Raw genomic sequence first — 19,112 nt, 5'->3', positions numbered from 1 at the left:
GAGAGAGAGTGAGAGAGATTTTGGATATCTGAAATTAATTAATTCATGATTGAATGATTGTAGAAATCTGACTAAAGGATTTTAAAGCTGATATCCAAATTGGTAGATATCAAAAATATCAAAAACGTATGGCATTGTTCATTTAGACTGGATAGGATTGATAATGCAGATCCAGCTGAGATTCCCCTATGAAGGCTACATCTGTCCCGGCTTATCATGCATCCGTACCTCCTTAATGAGCCCAGGTAGAGTTACAGCTCCTTTGCCCCTGATCGCCAGTGCGTAGATCAGTTACATTGTCTCGGGGATGACTTTGTCTGCGTGAGTCACGGTGGAATGACTTGAGTGCAGAAAGGGTTCATCAAGCCACCTCTTGATAAGTAATGAATGTGCAAAGACAAGTGATACTCCCTCCGTGAAGCGAGCTGCGGCGGTTGAGCCCCCTGAACACCCGGTGGCACTGCAGTGCAGCACATCTCCTTGAAGTCCTCCGCTAAAACCAGCACACAGCAGTCAAGAGGAAAACTTGAGACAGGGTTTCGGCCAGAGATACAAAGCAGTCCCAGCTGTGTGTATCTGGGAAAGCCAATAAAGTGCCAGATAAAATGAGTTTGACTGGGGTGAAACAGTGTGTGCCAACGTGCACAAACTGGCTCATTTGATAAGCGGGACACCATCCACATAACTGCAAGAATGCTGACGTAGGGTTTGTAAAAGTGTCTCTATCTCTATTTGAGGCACACTTGTGGCAAAAAAGACATACAAAACATATACAATATCTGGCAAGGTTAAGTGGTTCCTCGTAAAAATCTTATGTGGGCAAAACCACAGAAAAATATTTACATTCCTTCACGATTATAAAATACATAAAACATATAAAATGACATTCCCACAAAGGCAAGTAAAAACAATGCATTGGGATCAAATCCTTATATGCTGATATGAATGTATTGTGTGTATATAAAGTGTATTGCATCCATCATTATATCAATATAATGCAGCATGTGGCCGCCTCTGCAGAAAACTGGCAATTTTCCTTTCAACAATAGCTACACACTGGATATCATGCACAAATCTTCTTCTGGAGCCATTTCAAGTAGACTTCTAAAGATAGGAAGTGTGCGTCTGTGTGTGTGTGTGTGTTCGTGAACGAGATGGGACTTGTAGCTTAGAGACAAAAGTTCAGCTTCATTATTTGTTATTTTAGGCTTTACCCAAAAATTCCACTGTAAGATAGAACGATAGGAACAGCTTCATCACTTTAACTCGTTGATCTTCCTCCAACGTTAGATGGCCCTTATTAGGACACAGGGAGACAAAATCCCTCCTGCCCTCCTTGTGTTTTATGGGCAAAGCCGATGTCCTAAAATGGTCTCATTGTTTTGCTGTGTGATTTATAAAGTTCTGTTGTTTCTGAGTTGAACTGTCAGTGACTTCATTTTAGAACAGTGGTTTGGACTCTAAGCCCACTGGCACGCAGCAGCCGGCTTCTGGGAATCTGCTTGCGGTCAAAACGAAACTGTGAGCTTGAAGAAAAGAAAATAGTGTGCAATTACCCCTGCACATTTGAAAGCTGAATATTTTATCATCATCGGAAATGTCCTTTCCTTGACAAAAGAAATCTTGTAATCTGTGTGGATTTAAGGTTTGCAGAACAGCATGAGATTTCAGTAGAATAAAATACATTGGTACAAATTCTTTTCCTCAAAGCTGTGAATCACATAAAAAAAACACATCCTGAAAAAATGACTTTTTTGTCCTTTGGATTTAACACATGAGGTCAAATCTATTAGTAAGCGTGAAGTATTTTTGTCCTTGCTGAATGAATCCAGTCCAGTGATTTCTGTCTCTTCCAGTCCAGCCAACCGATTTCAGCGATCAGATGGTCTCGTACAGCAGCATCCCACTGAAGATGGTCAGCGGTTCCGAAGAGAAAGCCAGCTTGCCGGTGACGAGGTCAATGCAGACTGTGTCCCCGGCCTCCATGGGCAGGATGATGTTGAAGACGGCCACGGCTCCGGGGATGTGCTTGGCCTCCGCCATCGGCTTCTCCAGGCCTTCGGGCTGGTAGCCAGCCGAGTCCACTCGGGCCACGCCCGTGTTGGACATGGACAGCACCGCCTCGATCTTCATGTTCTTATGGCCCGTCAGGATGCCGCTGAAGAAGTACTTCCCACTCACTGGAGCTGTGAAATAACCTGGAGGATAGAAGGAGAAGACATGGAGGACTTCACATTTTGTATCTCGGACTCCCTTATTCCTTAGATTCCCATTTGCTGAGTAACTTTGCTTAAATACAACCTGTTGGATGGCGATAACAATACCAACACACCACTATTTTAGAAGCTCAGGTCATCCCACAAACATATGATTTAGGTTTCAATGCAGGGAGGCGGTAGAATTGTGTTTGAGGTGCTCACATCATTGACACAGCCGGGTGGGGCAGAACCTTTGGTGAACCCAAACAGGGAGCTTTTTCAATGCGTTTTGGGTTGAATACATGAAATAAAGTCTTTGGTTAACACCAAAAGAGATCTCTTAAAAGAGATTTTAACGTTTTGTTCACATTAAATTATACTAGACTAGACTACAAAATGCAATTTAAATGCATTTACTGTATATGATTTCAGTGTTGGATACTGACAAAAATACGTCGAAATGGCTCTGATTTTTTGTAAAATGGGTTTATTTTAAATAAATAATCTTATAAAAAGAGAGCTCTGGTCTCACACCTCTTCAGTCTGAAGCTCACCTGTTTTGGGATCGTAGACCTCATTTTCGTTGACAAAGACCTCGTTGAACACTATCGTTCCTGCGCTTCTCATGGGGCGGGTCAGCGCGGCGGAGAAAGAAAGGCGAGGCACGTGGGCATCGGACCCGGCAGGACCTGATTGAGGCAGGGAAGGGGAGTGGGGAGACGGGTAGGAGTTAGCACCAAAGGCAAGATCTAACAGTAAGGAGTGCTTTCATCTGCTGTTTAGAAAGAATAACTCCTACCCTGTTCGCCTCTGAGACCTGAGGAGTCAGAGCAGACAAAACAACTGTGAGTTAATCCTCCAACAAAGTCAAACTTGCTGGGGTTTTAATCCCAAAATATGTCGCACAGTTTTACTTTACCTGGAGTTCCAATGAGGCCCTGTATGCCCTCGCTGCCCTGGGGTCCCACCCTCCCTTGGGGTCCGACAGGACCCTGGGTTCCACGCTCGCCTCGCTCTCCCCTAGGGCCTGGTAGACCAGGTGGACCTGGGGCAGACGAATATCTGATGAAACATCACAGCTGGGAACCAAACCAGTTTCTTTCATAGGAGAATGTTAAAAACAAGCCAAAAGAGCTGAGACGTTTAACCCGGCGTTCCTTTCACCCTCATGTTTACTGGAACTCCTCTTTCCGACAGATTGCAGACTTTAAGAGAATGCTTCTCAGGGTGACAGCCGGGATTCTTTCTCTGGTCCATCTGTTCCTCACCCTGACCCTGCCTCCCTTTCGACTGGCCGCTGTCTCTTGTCCAAAATTCAGATTCCCGCGCCCCGCGACTCACCCGTGTAGTCCTGCTCTATGAAATTGTTGAAGTCCTCCACCAGGTCCACCACTGACCCGTTCAGTCTGTGTATGTCGGAGTGGACTCTCTCCAGCTGGACGTTCTGGATGTCAGCGATAAGATCTCCCTGAGACGTTACAGTGACATTGAGTCCATTAACGCAGCTCCACAGGCCGGACACGTGTCGGTTCAGACCCTCCCTGATCCTTTTCAGGCCGTCTGAGAAGGAGTCCAGACGTCCACACACTCCTTCCAACTTTGAGATTCTCTTTTCTAGGCCGTCGCTGGACCGCCGGCACTCCATGACCTCCGTCACATAGTTGTTCCTCATAATTTGGATCTCTTTGCCCACGTTGTGGAACTGAATCTTCGAGTCATCGACGTGATCCGTCAGCCCCCTCCGCAAAATGTCCACCTTGTAGAGATCAGGGACCTTTGTTAATCTGTGTACTTTGGATGAGTTTCTTTTGACAAAGTTCTATTAACAATAAACGTCTCTCAGTATTTGCTTGTATTTTTTTAGTGGCAGTAACATGATCGTCATTATCGCCACATCGTCTTACCTCAGAGATGATGCTGTCCTTGGTGTTGCTCAGATCAGTCAGCGCGTTCTCATGGGTCTGCACAGCCCCCCCCAGGCCCTTCAGGGTGTCATTGATGGAGCTAAATGTGATCATGACCCCGGCAAGCTGCCCTTGGATGGACTTCAGATCCCCCCCTAATCTACTGCTATGGACGCCGTGACCGTCCAGCCGTTTCTTCAGATCGTTTACGTTGACCTTACACTGCGTTGTGCACTCCTCTACGTCCTCTCTGAGTCGCCCGACCTCCTCCTGAAGGTTTGAGCACACCTGAGAGCAAGCCGACTCCCCCGAGTGCACCTTTCTCCGCAGATCGGTCAGTTCGGTCTGGCACTTGTCGAGGCGGCTTGTGGTGGAGTTGGCGAGTGAGCGCAGGTCCTCCTCCACGCTGCCGCAAATGGAACAGTCCTCCAGATCACGACCCAACGTTTCGACCTCTGTGGCGATCCGGTTGAAATGCTCGCCGCTCTCCCCCGTCACAGCTATTATCTTTTTGACGTCGTCTGCTAGGTTGATGACTCTGTCCCTCAGCGAGTCCCCTGACACGGACAGGTCGTTCAGCCTGGTGTTAAAACTCTGGATGTTGTCCTGGTTGGTCACCACTCTCCACTCCAGGCTTTTCACAGTCTCGTCAGTTTTGTGGCCTTTCCGGTTGGGCCCACAGGTCTCGTTGCACATGTTTGTGGTGGACGTTAGCCTTCTGTCCAGGAAGGCCGTGATGTTCTCCAGACTACTCAAACGCCGGCTGTGGTCGGTGACCGTGTCTCCGAGGACGGCCACGTCCAGCTCCAGCTGGCTGATCTTTGAGCTTTGGGTGTCGAGGTGGCTTAGGACCATGTTGCGCAACTGTGTGACGTCCCTCTGGACGTTGTCCTTCATGTTGTTCCCCGTGTTGGTGCACCTCTGCTCCGTCTTCCTCAACGTGTTGTTCACCCTCTTCTCCAGATCTCGCAGCCTGGTGTTCAACCTGTCCTCTGTCACTCGTCCCTTCCCCCCGCCCGTCCCGACCAGCTCCTTGTCCAGCCGGCCTCTCACAGCGTCGCACTTGTCGGCCGTGGAGGTGACTCGGACCTCCAGGGAGGACAGCCTCTTCTCCAGCTCGGTGACGGTGTTATAGCAGGCCTGGGAGCGCTGGGTCTCACTGCTGATCCGCTTCTCCAGACCTTGGATGCGCTCCCTGTCCACCTGCTGCTGGCGCCTGAGGTCCTCCACACCAGCCTGGAGGGAACAGGGATTACAAGGACTGGAATCCATTAACTGGTTCCATAGTTTGTATTGATTACGTAGTTAGGCATTTTAAACCAGAACTATGTGATCGCTTGGCTTCTTAATTTTACTTTTACTTATGAGTTTTGCAAAATAAGGGAAATCTCCCAGTCTGCATCTGACCTGGGGGTTTAATGGGATACTGAATATGAAGCGTACTAATACTGCAGCTCAGGTATAGTTTTCAGCCCGTAATAGCAACCGAATGTTTAGAAGATGCGGATGAACTGTTAGCACCAGGGTGTGAAATGTACAGGTAAATTAACACCTAATTCCGCCACAAAATGAATGTTTTATGGTACATCATAACCCTGCCATTCTTTCAAAAGTCTTTTGGAAAGTGCAGTAGATTATGTGTGTGTGAAAATGCAATTGTCTTGTCTTACTGCCTGGATGTGGCTTTTATTTATTTTGCTGCATCAGGCTGCAGACATCATAAGGTGTGTCTCAGGTGTGAGTTGTGGTTTGTTCACATAGTGAGCTTCACCTGGCAGGAGGAGCAGGACAGCGACACCCTTCTCTCCAGCTCCGTCAGGATTGCCTCCTTGAGGGTGGTGAGTTTGTCCCCTCCTCCTTCTTCTCCTCCTCCCCTGGCCACTCCGTCCAACTCGTTGCCCCCTCCGTTCACCAGGTGGTTGTTAATGTTGAGAAGAGTCCGGTCATGGACCTGAGCAAGTCAAATATCCAGGTAAAGTTTTTTAAAAGGCTTCCTTTTACATTTGAACTGTAGGTATGGAGAAACTGCTTTACCTGTGTCTGGTTGTAGAGATGGTCCAGCTTGGTCTGGATGCTGTTGATGGTTTCCTTCATGTGGGGCTGAGCTGAGTCAGCAGGGACAAAAGCCCCATTCAGACCAGGTCTACACAGAAAAACAGGAAGAGTAGGAAGAGTCAGGTGGAAGATGAAGCAGCAGGTGGATACATCCCTGGTGGCGTGCTGGAAACGGCGTTGACGTACAGCCGCTGGTTAATGCCGTGGAGGGTGGTCTGCATGTTGTGGAGGTCTTTGCTCAGACCCCGGATCGTTTCCTCCAGCTGTCTGATCTTCTCACCGTCACCTGCAGCCAATATGACAGAGAAAATGTGGTCGGTTCAAAGGTTTTTAATCTCTAAAGAACAGAACCGTTGATATGTATCGGCAGTCGTTACAGGCCATGGAAATACATGAGGAGAACTTTCAAGGTTGCTTATTTAGTCATGAATATAATTCATTTTGTAGAGAAAAACAAGAGGTGGTTGTCAGGGATTTAAGGGAAGTGAGCATATTACATGATATGTTCCGTATAGCTGCCCCCAAATCTGCTTGAACCGGTAATTTTGCTCCTTGTATTGAAGTAAGACACATACTCACGGCCCGAGTCCTGACTTACTTCTCCCTTCTTTCCAGCAGTTTTAGGTCAAGCCTGTTAATCTACTGTCAGCCGCCCTCAGGACTCGAGGTGAGCCAGCTTCTGAGGCCCACTGACTATGGTGGTGTTTAAAAGCCCACCAGACACACCTGCTTCCATGGCGTTTGGGTAATTTAATGCTCCATGGCCTGCTTTTAAATCTATTTTTATTGTGTACTTTACTTCCCTGTGCTTTCTTTTATGGTCTGCTTCTGCTCTAGTCAAGCAGTTTGTGACTTTTTATCAGGACAGAGTGTTGAGCGACAGTCCTACAAATGTCAATCACAAAAGATGTAGAAAAGAAAAACTCTCAGTAAAATCTCCCACCAGCATACCAACATATGATCGTATATTAAATTAATTTACATTGACATGTAAATCTTTTTTTTCAGGCAAATCATTTCCAAGTATATACAAAACCCTAACCTTTTACCTGAAATGGAAACTTTTATTTTGTGCCGCCCTGTTTGGCAATGTTGTTTTTCAATAAAATAATTGCATAAAGCAAGGCAATCCACTTTTCGAAGTTGACAAGAGCATTAAAATACTAAAAAAATGATTGAAAAAAAATAAATGGAGGGACATTTAGAATAGATAAAAATGTGTGATTAATTGTGATTGGTTTTGAGTTAACTATGACATCAATGCGATTAATCGTGATTAAATATTTTAATCATTATACATTAATATACATTTGATTGGATTTGTTTGATTCAGGCTTTAGACTGGCAATAAGCATGTAAGAAATCATGGTAGTTTTCACTAAATAAATGGCTCTGACGACATGCGACTTAAGTAGATGCGATTCTCACCGTCTGTGCCTTCTCCTCTCTGCCCGACGCCTGTGTTGAAGCCCGTCTGCGGGACCCGGGGTCGCCCGGCGCTGGTCTGGGTGTTGCTGGTTCCCTTCGGCACATCTTGACAGTCTTCTCCAGAGTAACCGTGGCAACACTTCCACTCCATTTCCGTCACCATCTTGTAAGCTACCTTATACCTGGGCCTCCTGTATGTCCGGTAGCTGAGGGCGGAGACAGAAACGTCTGCTCTAAATTCTCATCGGACCTTTCCTTTGTTCTGAATTGATGGGAAAACTGAGTGTGGCTTTGCTGGTATGACGTTTGGTCGGCCGACCACTTTGGTCCAAATTTAAATATTTCTTCAACAGTTGGATGGATCAACATAGGACTTTATACATAAATGCATGATCCCAACTGGGTGAATCCTAAGTGATTAGTGGACTAATGCGTTGTTTTTCTCTAAGCCAACTAAGATTTGATTATTTAAATATTAGCTTTTCATGCTCAAAATGTGCATGCTGAATGTCTTACTTCCAACAACCTTTGTGGACACAATATTTAAAGTGGTGCTTTTCGTGACTCTTTGACGAGAAGCTCAATGTTATTGATCTGTTGATTCAAAAATCGTATTTCCTTTGGTCCATGACCCAGTTCCTGCATATGTCTACATACTCTCCTGTTCTTTTCTTTGAACAAAGACGGGGTCCTGGTAGACCTTATTCACTATTAGTATTTAAGCATTCTCATTGGTTAACATTTAGCTTCAAGGCACGTGCAAAATGCAGTTATTTGGCACACAAGCCTGTCTTCTATCTGACATTGAAACCCTGATAACCCACTCAAGGTCCCTGAACCATCCATTGAACACCGCCGCTCTACACTGCAGATGCATAAATAGCTTCAAATCGCATACTGATGATGGATGTGAATAAGGGCTCTTTGTAAACTACCCAATGTTATTCTTTCCCTTTCTCCAAAACTGCATTCAGCCTGTGCTAAATCTTAATCTGCTGCTCATGGACGTCTGAAAAAATGTGACTTCTTTATTTGGATAGTTTCATCATTAATGCTTCCTTTCATCCTGCGACTGAAGAGACTCCCTGTTACAGTAACAATGCAATAATAAACCAGGATTGGCCAGAAGTCTCACTAAAGATTTATGGGAGCGTGAAGAATTCTCCTCCGTGCCAACCCACAAGCATCACTCCAGGTATCAAGGGGGACTTTTTCAACGCCACATTTAATGCTTCATATTCCAGCTCTTTGGTCTGGGACCGTGAGAAAAAGGAATTCTGTGAGTGGAAAAGAAAACAGGGCAGGAGGAGGAGTTGGAGAAGGAGTAAGAAAGGAGGAGTCGTAAAGAGAAAGACGGAGAAGAAGGGGTTGTTTTTACAGGCTGTTACACCAGACTGCGGTGCTTGGAACCCCTGTCAGCTCCATTCTTAGCATAGCCCAGGTTTAGGGCCGAGGCCCCAGCGCCAGGCATGGGGGGGGTCAGGCAGCCGGGTGGTGCAAAACTATTTTTTTTGTTTTAGATCGTTCCATCCGTCACATCTTTAGTAAATGTACACCGATACTTGTAACGTTGGACCCCGGGGGTCAGGAAAGGAGCTGAGTGCATTGGGAATCCACGGACAGGAGAGACGGACTGGACAGAGGACACTAGCAGGACGTTGGAGGAGCATTAATAGAGGGGGTGGATACTCACGCAACCCTGGGACATTGGCCCCAGGTACAGCGCTGATAGTCCGGTTTGACGTAGGTCTCCACTCCGTCCTCCATCACACAGCTGACGGTGCGCGTCACCACGTAGGCGCACCAGTTCCTGAGAAAGCAAGCACGAAGGAAATGACTTCAGCCGTTGACGCACACATGTATACAGTTTTTGTCTGCAAGCAAAAACTGATAAAAGATTGATCCAAAAATATTATCAATCAAAAATCCGGGCAGTTGTTTGAGTTTCAAGATCAATATCTCAAACCCAATTATTATTATTTCTGTGCTACATTCAAGTGAAATTGTACCCTGGTGAAAAGGCCAGATCGGTTCAGGATAACTGCATGTTTTAACAATGGCTGCCATTGTAACTCCACAGCAAGCAACACACACAACACACACAACACACACGTTTGTGTGAAAAACCACCTTCGGTTATATCTATTCCTTTCTTGAAGACTAGAACATGAAGCTAAAAAGAGGCTGCGTGTATCACTACAATGAATAATTTGTAACGAGTAATTTGTATCAAAGTTAATATATTGTATATAACTTATGGAGGTTAAACAGGCTTTAATGCAGAATTCTAAAGCCCTTGAGAATAAAAATGACGGCGGAAAACTTTCCCGCATATTTTGCAACCATTTATACAATAATTATTTGAGAGACACTTGTTCAATCAGATGATTGAATGGATTTATGCCGGCCTGGATCCCCTTGACTTTAGGCAGCGTCTGATAAATTAACCTTTGTATTGTGAAAGGTAAGAACAAATGATGTGGAGCTGGTCTCCGTGGGCTCAACAATTAAACGGTTAGTAAAGTTTGAGGTTGTCAGGGGGCGACGCCACTCGTTGCAAAAAGAGGTCAGATGGCAGCTTGCTTTGATGGACAGGTCACTCCTGCTACCAGAGCTGCATTTGGCGTCTCTACATCACTCCTGTGCATTCCAATCTATTGTAACTTCTGTTTATCAGTGAAGAAACGAGCTTCGGTGAGATCACAGTACAAAATAATTGTAAAACCAAACAAATCTTGAAAGGAGCTTTAGTCTAATTCCGATATACTGATTTCCAAATCGGTTGAAAGTCAACACACAGAAACACGAGAGTCCTGAGCGTTTATTTGAGTTGTGTTTCCGTCCACTTGGCGAGCGTAAGTGGAATATTCACGAGTACTCATTCCCTCCCCATCCAACTCCTGAGGGGACTATCTAGTTCACGGCTGCTAAATGCTCCGCCAAATGTCCTCCAACTCAAAGGGACGCAAATAGAAGAGACACACACTCCCCCGTCTGCATGTGACTCAACTTGTCCTCACGCCCTGGACCTCCCCTGACCCTCAGATCTGTCTCTTGATAACCACTGCAGATGTGTTGGAGACACAGACGTCCTTCAGACGCTTTCCATCATCATCGTCATATTACCCGGAATCCCAATCCCCGATGGTCATTATGACCAATCAGTGTCGCTCAGACTTGTCGGAGCAGAGCTATGAAGGGTTTACAGATGAAAGTATGGAGAGTTCCTTCATGCTGGGGAGTCACTTTGTCCTCACGTCTGTCCTCACGTCTGTCAGCTCTATTTTAAAGGCTCCTCGCCCATGTGCACGTCTCCCGATCTCATCCTTTATCTTACTCTTGCCGTCTCTTCCCACTCGGCCGTCTCCACCTGCGTCCCTACCCGTCCCCCTCTGTTTCCTACCTCCTTTCTCACCCTCTCCACTTGCCCCCCCCCCCCACACTCGATCCTCCCCTTCATTCCAGAGCCGGTCTGACTGACACAAAGAGTTTATCATGTTTCGGTCCTCCCTGCACCTTGTGACCTCCTGTTCCTGTTGCTTCCGTGCGTGAGAAAGTGGACAGGACTAAAGTAGCTCACACTACAGTTAGTACAGTTCTGCCTCCACAGCAATGAACAACTACACCTGACAATGTCACTGCCGATAAAAAACAGTGGACAGTTGGCGGATCATCAGACCAATGAGGCCACCGTAAGGATACAGGTGAAGGTCAGGTAAGATTGAGATCAGTTTCTTTGTACAGCTCAGACAGGCTTTAATGCAGAATAAAAATGATTGAAGGCGGAAAACCTTCTTGCATATTTCGCAACCATTTATACAATAATTATTTGAGAGACACTTGTTCAGATGATTGAATGGATTTATGCCGGCCTGGACCCCCTTGACTTTAACCCAATGCGCAATGTAAAAGTCATCAATCAACTGGTTTGTATAATTGTAGAATGACCGTCTCCACATATGAAAGCACCGATGAACCGCTGCGTCTTGGTCGCGGGGATCGAGCGGCCCGGGCTGCCGTTCTGCCCCCCGACCCGCTGAGTCAAAGGGGCCCAGACGAAGCCGACGGGGAACCGGCTCTGTGTAAACGAACCCCACCAGCTCCTTTGCTCACTGTGTCCAATACAGTTTAGCTTACTTACTGTACATACAGCCCCCCCCCCACTACGCCAGGGCTCTGTTTCCACCCCTGCGCCCCACAGCGTCGCCCTCCGTTACACTGATCTTCTATGTGTGTTTCTGGATGCGTGTTGAGTCCGTGCTGGTAGGCTTATGTCCTTCACACAGAAATAAAGTTCAGTTTTATAAACGTTTTTAACGTTCCAGCTCAAAACTTTGGGCCTCCCCTCCTCTCCCCCCTTCTCTCCTCCCCCCTCTCTTTCCCTCTCTAGAAAGAACTGTCAAGCATTCCGAACAGTAATCATATGAAGTCCCGTTCATCCAGATGGCTGCGGAGGAATCCTTCAGATGAAAATCCACTAACAAGACTTTTCCATAAGCGTAAAAAACCATCACACGCACACACACACACACACACACACACACACACACACACACACACACACACACACACACACACACACACACACATTTCATTTAAAAGACAAACACTCTACACAATGGACCTACACAGCCAGACAAGGTCCCTCAGACATGTATATACAGACCCAGGCACAGATACGTCTAAACTGTGTATTTCTCCCCACTGGGTGTGAGAACGACAGCATACAGCCTCACATGGTCTCTAATCTCCCTCTTTCCTCCACTATCAGCACCAGAGGAAGAACACAAACCGCCCGGTTCCTGTATGTTCCAGTAGATGTTTACAACGACAATATGTATTGAAGATTGTTTATCGGGCGAGCAGCAGATAAAGACGTAAATGTACGACGAGAGTACAATGCTCTTTGTCAAACGTTCCAGGAACCTCCATGAACCTCCATGAACCTCCATGAACCTCCAACCTCCGGCTGGGCAACCGGACTCTGTCCAAAGCTACAAGATTTTCAATTCTAGAGAGTTTCGGGTTAAATGATGTAAACCGTGTGAGAGTTGACCAGACGTGGCAAACCGACCAGTTAGTCCTCATAGTTGATCCCTTCTGTCTCGTAGAAGCAAAGCTTGATCTGATGTGCACAACCACCACATGTGGGACGACTTTGAGGAGAAAAGTTGAGATCTAACTGGCTGGTTTGGCAAGTCTACATCCGCTGAAATGGAGTGCAGTCATCAGTGGAACAGAGTCTGTGTGGTGAATCAAATGAAACCAAATACAGTGGTTCTGAACTATAAAGCAAAGGAATCTCTGTCTGTGTGTCTGTTTGTGTGTCTGTCTGTGTGTCTGTTTGTGTGTCTGTCTGTGTGTCCTTTGTATATCTCAAGCCCAGTTCTTCCGATCCGCTTCACACTGCGTGTGACAGTCACATTTGGGACACTTCAACACACTTCCAGGGGCCAAACTATTTAAAATAAAAAAGTCCACACTGCACCTTTAAACCAGGCGAGTGAGTGATGTCCTCGGGGGACAACTTGTCTGGTTGTATTGGAGTAACTTTACTTCTCTCTTGATTTATTCCCTCAATAAACATTGTAAACATGAGTTTAAAGTCACAGCTTGAGGTTCATTGTGTAAATGACAGTCCATTTAGTCAAAGAGGCCACAAAGCCGGGATGCTTTAGAGTGGGCTTGCTATGATTGACAGGTCCCTATCAGAGCAGTATTTAGGGTCACAATGTCACTCCAGTCCAAGTATGGTCACTTCCATTCATTGTTTGCCAAAGGTCAAGATGGTGACTGACCAACGTAAAACCTTAAAACTGCAAAGAAAAAATGGCCTCCTCTTGAAAATAACTGGACGTGGACACATGATGAAACGCACACTCATGAAAACAGACTGAAAGAAATAGCGTGACGGCCACACAATGTCAGCAAAGAAGACACTTTCATTACGGCAGCAAGCAGAAAAACTTCCATCGCACACTTTTATTTGTATTTACTGAGCAGGGACTCGTGCGCCTGTCTGAGCATCAAGCCCACAGACTCTACGGTTGTTTCACTCAACGGCACCCTCCTCCTCAGAGGAGCATTGTGGGTAAAAACCCTGGAACAAATATTGACAAAAGGGACGGAGAGAGTAAGTGGGAGGAAGAAGGAATGAAAGAAGGGGTGAAAATGGGGGGGGGGGCGGAGGTTTTACTACTCAAACAAAGAAGGCACTTGGCGGCGCCTATTGTTGAGGGATCTGCCATCTAACTTCAAGGGAAGGTTCTCGACAGCGGCCTGAATGAGCGGATGGAGGGGGGGGCGTGCCTCGCCGTTTGAACTGTGGCCCCAAAGGTCAAGCACCTCCTCCAACGTCCTTGGAAAGGTAAACCCCCCGTACAGTGCTCCGCCGACCACGTGCACACTCCAGCGCACTCGCTCCCGCCAGCAAACCAACACAAAGACACGCACATTCCTCCGGGCTCACGCACGCCTTTTGGACGGGGTCCAGCATGTGGGGACTGTGTAAACCTCTCTGGCTGTTCTGCCCGGCGCTCATGAAGACATACAGAGCTTGTCCACGGTGCTGACATGTGCTGCAGCGATGCAGCTCAGGTACCCCGGAAGGCTCTTTGTGGTACACTCGGATTTTAACCATTTATGGAGGCGTGAGCTTTTCAAGACAAACGTCTCCAGGCCTTAAAGTCACGCCTGCCAAACATAGTCGGGACTGTTTATGCAGGTAGAACTCTAGTTTGACTGCTCTGAGGTATAAAACAGACTTTGAATGTCTCTCCTTTTGTTCCTTAAGTACAGAGGATGTTAACAGGTTGATGGGGAGAGTATTGGGACGGCGTCCACACCTCTCTAGCATCTCTGTTGGTTAATTTAAACAAGGTAAACAAGGCTTTCTTAAATGAAATGAATGCTGGGAACCTTGGTGATTAACTTACGATGGTGGTGACTGGAAACGATCCCATTTCCCACGATCACATTACCATATTTAATGAGATTTGTTTTATTCCCCTGATTAGCAGAAACCCCTCCCAGGCGAAGTGGGTTTGGATGAATATGTTTACATTGTGTTCGCCAGCACAACGCATCACTTCTATCACAACTTTTTACCATAGTACAGTGCATTCTGGGATATGTACTGCCAAGGCCCAGGTTGCGGTTTAATTATTGAGATCCTCTACCACCATCAGAGTACATGGCCTGCTGATGTTAATCTACTCCAACGGTTTTTTGTGACCTCCTGCGTTTCACCAACAAAAGCAGAGTCACGTATGACCGACAGAATGTGTGATATTTACGACGCAAGCCCATAACCATATGCACAGACAATCATATTATCATAACGCATGACATTTGCAGTCCTTTGTGATGGTTTGCCATATAATTTAAGACATCCATTCTACTAGAAAGGCTTGTACCCCATTTTTAGTGAGATCTGACTCATTCCTTTATGTTTATCTCACAAAGGAGAAAACAGCTATATTTAGAGCATATTTGGCTCTAAACAGACCATAATTTACTAAAATGAACATCATGCTGTATTGAAGAAGACTTGAAACTAGAGACTGAGACCATAAACTCGTGTTTACAGTGTTTACCGAGGGAATAAATCAAGAGAGAAGTAGAGTCATTTCCTCATAGACGTCTATGGGAGCAGAGGAGTCGCCCCCTGCTGGTCACTACAGAGAAGTAGAGTCATTTCCTCATAGACGTCTATGGGAGCAGAGGAGTCGCCCCCTGCTGGTCACTACAGAGAAGTAGAGTCATTTCCTCATAGACGTCTATGGGAGCAGAGGAGTCGCCCCCTGCTGGTCACTACAGAGAAGTAGAGTCATTTCCTCATAGACGTCTATGGGAGCAGAGGAGTCGCCCCCTGCTGGTCACTACAGAGAAGTAGAGTCATTTCCTCATAGACGTCTATGGGAGCAGAGGAGTCGCCCCCTGCTGGACAGTAGAGAGGATGCAGGTTTAGGGCACTTCTGAATACAAGGCGGGACTCGTTTCTCTCTCTCCAGCCGGTGGGTGAGTAGGGAATCCTGGGCCCCCTTTGCTCATGTACATACACGTGGCTTGATTTGGTTCTCATCTGTTGTTTCGGTCCCTTAAAGGGGCCTTTCTGACTCTGACTGGGAGATACTGTCTCCACAAAGACGCTGGATGAAGTTCAGGGCTCTGTGCAGACCATTAAAATTGTTCCACACCAAACTGGGGAAACCATTTCTGTTTGGGCCGGGCTTTGTGCATGGGGGGACATTGACACACTAAACCAGGAAAATGCCTTGCCTTAACTGCCACCACAAACTTGGAAGGACGCTAGTACTTGGAATTAGGCCATACCACAGAGGACTCATTCATAGAATTAAGCCCGGGCCCAAATCCTAAAACCTGGACTTGGCTTCATCACATGCACTCGTATTGGCCTCCCTCAGGCTGATGGCTTCAGAACAAAGTTTTTGTCTCTTTGGCTCTCAGGATTTTCTTGCAAAATCCGCAAAGCAGAAGGCCGTAAAAGCAGCCGAGTTGAAGTGTGTCCAGCATTGTGGCTCCTGTGTGGAGCACTGCAACGCTAACGCAATAAGTGCAGTATGAGTATGTGTGACGCATCTGCTTCTCGCTCTGACATTCTTGGCAGGAGATGTGTTGGACAGCCCGGGGGTCCTTCTCCTTTAGTCCCGCCCGAGACCTCTCGAAGGTACCTTCAGTTCGCCTTTATCGCTTATGGAGCACTTCACACATCTGTCAAAACAGATCCATGGGGTTCAAACGGGTGTCAGAGGGGCCAACCATCCACGCCCCCCCCCCCCTACGTCACAGGGAAGCCACGCTGACGCCATCAGCCTGCCGGCTCCTGGTCCGGTCTTCTCTTCTGCTGTCAGTCTGTCTCCTCTCCCTTCCGGCGAGTCCCCCCCCCCCTTTTCTCACTCTTCCGTCCTCTCTTGTTACGCCTGCTTTATTTTCTTTATTCCTACTGCACTTCTCTCACTCTCTTTCCCTTTCTCACTCCTTCCATGGCGCCCTCTTTCTCTCATTCCCAGTAGGCAACGGTACATCTCCATCATACAGCAAAGAGGGCGACCATCCATGTCTCCCCACCGTGGCCCACAAACACGCCACACATCAGTAAACAGAGGCCAGGGGGTCGTGCACGCTTGTGGCCCCAATGACACAGTGACAACACACTGGGGGCTGCAGCAGCACAACGAAAACAGCCATCGCTGATCTACAGGCGACTGTCAATCAAGCATCTCTGAGATCCGAAGATTTACTCACTGGGTCCAATAAGAGGACAAGACGGGGAGTCAATCAGTCTTCTGGATTGACGTCCAGTATTCCTGTGGGGTGTCACTACCCCCCCAGTAGAGCCCATTCACCTTTCCTTGACTTGAGGCATGCAGTTCACCGCAATGATGAATATCCCTACGAACGACAAACTCCTGGCCCCCAAAAAACACGGTTCACTTGGGGCGATAAATCCTGTCCAGCTCTGCCCCCCCACCGCCCCCCAACTCTGCATTAACACACACATCCTCCAGGGAGGGGCCCTGCAGGACCTAACCACCGACAAGACATTTCTTCTGAAAATAACCATGAATTAAACGCTTCTGAAAGAGAAGAAATGTGAAGGTTTCAATGACGTCAAAGGAGGCTTTTTGCTGAGTGTTATAGTTATTTTATATGAGAGATCATATCATCATTGTTTATTAGGAAAAAAGTAGGAAAAAAAGTATTATTTTGGTTGTTTAAAAGAAGAATTATCCAGAATAACAAAACACACACTTTCGGTTTGTAATCATAGAAGCTTGAGAGAAGCAGCGCATCTTGTTCTGAGGAACCCGACGTCCCTCACCGGGGTCCTTACCTCCTCACGACCCCCCCCCCGCTGGTCCCCGTCCCGCGGGTCTTACCGGTGTCTGCTGGCCGCTCTCTGCCCGCTATGAGCACCGGGATCCGCGTACCCGAGAGCCCAAGTCCCGCGGGCCAGCGAGGCGCAGGCGAGCAGGTAAAGCGCCGTCTCCATCCTCGCGTCCACAGCGCCGATGTCCGCGTGAGGCGTTCAGGGACGCAGAGCCATGACGGGACGAGGCGCTGCTCGGGCTTCTGCTGGCTGAGGAGCGGAGGTTCCTCACAGCGCCAACAGAGGCTCTCTCTCTCTCTCTCGCTCTCTCTCTCTCTCTCGCTCTCTCTCTCTCTCTCTCTCTCTCTCTCTCTCTCTCTCTCTCTCTCTCTCTCTCTCTCTCTCTCCCTCGCTCTACCTTAGTGCAGCTTCCATGTTCTCTGTTTTCCACTTATCATTTCAGTTCTTCTACTTTAGCTGCTTCGCTGGTATTTTAAGCCCAATTAAGACTAAATAATGAAGTGGAGTCCTAAAGAAAGACTCCACAAAACTTAAACCCCCAAAATTTGAAAAACAAGTAGAACTTATCGTGTTACCATCAGAGAGTTTACTAGACGTTGTACATTTGTAGATATAAATTAAAGAACAATGAAGCTGTGAGCTTTAGTACGAGTTGAGAGACCACCTGAGAGCGTGGAAAGCCAGTGGGTGGGTTACGCAACGCGGGAAACTCACAGACGCGTTGATCGTGTAAAAACATTTGGATAAACTGTGGAATAAGTACAAAGAAACGATGCATCAGGTGACCACCTTTAGAGATGATGGCCGCCGCCATCTGAAAGCGCCGCGTTCATTTGGACTCAACAGGTGAACGAGGTAAATAAAGCGGCTCACAGCGTTGCCCCACAGACTACGATTGGCAGTTACAGAACAACACGGCATCGAATAAGGTTCTTGATCTTGAGCTTTAAAGACACAACCGTTGGCAAACTGACCGACTAGAGGTGGAAAAGGGGCCACACGGCGAGGGAAGTGCCCTCCAGAGGAACATCTAACTAAACCTGCTAACATCAGCCACTCGTCACACCAGACCACTTAGAGCTGAGGCACCAAAACCCCTTGAATGTATTGAATTCAAGCTTCTCCTCCCATAGAAAGGTACGGCCTGACGTTAAAGGTTAAACTGAAAATTGATGAAGAACTGCAGAATTGCGAGTGGACCTTGTGATCGTTTCGCCGTGTTCTCCATGTTATGTCGGTGGCCGTTTGGCATTTGGTTAATCGTTCATCCAAAATGTAACTCCTTTCAGTGGAAGTGCTTGATGACACAGAGAGCGATGTCTGAAGCGTCGTCCTCCTTCACAATTACTGTCAATCGGCTGTCCTCCCCGTCTCCCTTTTGATCCGAATCTGACAAGTGGACGGCATCCAACAGCCCGACTCCTGGGACACGCACACACACATGTTGTCGTTATCCACTGGATAAGGATCCTGTTGTTGAGGTGTGATCGATGCACAACTCATGGCCATGATTTACGCCTGATGCCTTTTTTCCTTACACGACTGAGGAATGCAGCGCTCAGCAGTCCTCCCGTTGGCGCCGTGGGGAGTCGCCGACTCTTTGACCCCCCCCACTGAGGGCGTAGCCAGGCGTCCTGAAGATGCGGGAGGACAGGAGGATGACGCCGTTACAGA

At 47.3% G+C, this 19,112-nt stretch overlaps 1 protein-coding gene across 1 annotated transcript; it reads right to left on the bottom strand.

Moving 5' to 3' along the window:
• Positions 1-702: 702 nt before the first annotated feature.
• emilin1a (elastin microfibril interfacer 1a) lies at positions 703-18,844 on the bottom strand. Its single transcript, XM_040160242.2, has 12 exons — positions 17,488-18,844; positions 9,279-9,395; positions 7,586-7,791; positions 6,344-6,443; positions 6,137-6,245; positions 5,874-6,053; positions 4,103-5,338; positions 3,540-3,954; positions 3,118-3,243; positions 2,998-3,015; positions 2,753-2,887; positions 703-2,198 (listed from the first exon to the last, which is right to left on the bottom strand). Exons 1-12 carry the CDS (start codon positions 17,598-17,600, stop codon positions 1,879-1,881), a joined length of 3,075 nt encoding a protein of 1,024 aa, XP_040016176.2. The 5' UTR covers positions 17,601-18,844; the 3' UTR covers positions 703-1,878.
• Positions 18,845-19,112: the final 268 nt, after the last annotated feature.

Source organism: Gasterosteus aculeatus, chromosome 18 (genome assembly GCF_964276395.1).
Source record: "Gasterosteus aculeatus chromosome 18, fGasAcu3.hap1.1, whole genome shotgun sequence".
NCBI classification, from domain to species: domain Eukaryota; kingdom Metazoa; phylum Chordata; class Actinopteri; order Perciformes; family Gasterosteidae; genus Gasterosteus; species Gasterosteus aculeatus.
The sequence above is the reverse complement of the archived record's forward strand: the minus strand, read 5'-3'. Positions and strand labels throughout refer to the sequence as shown.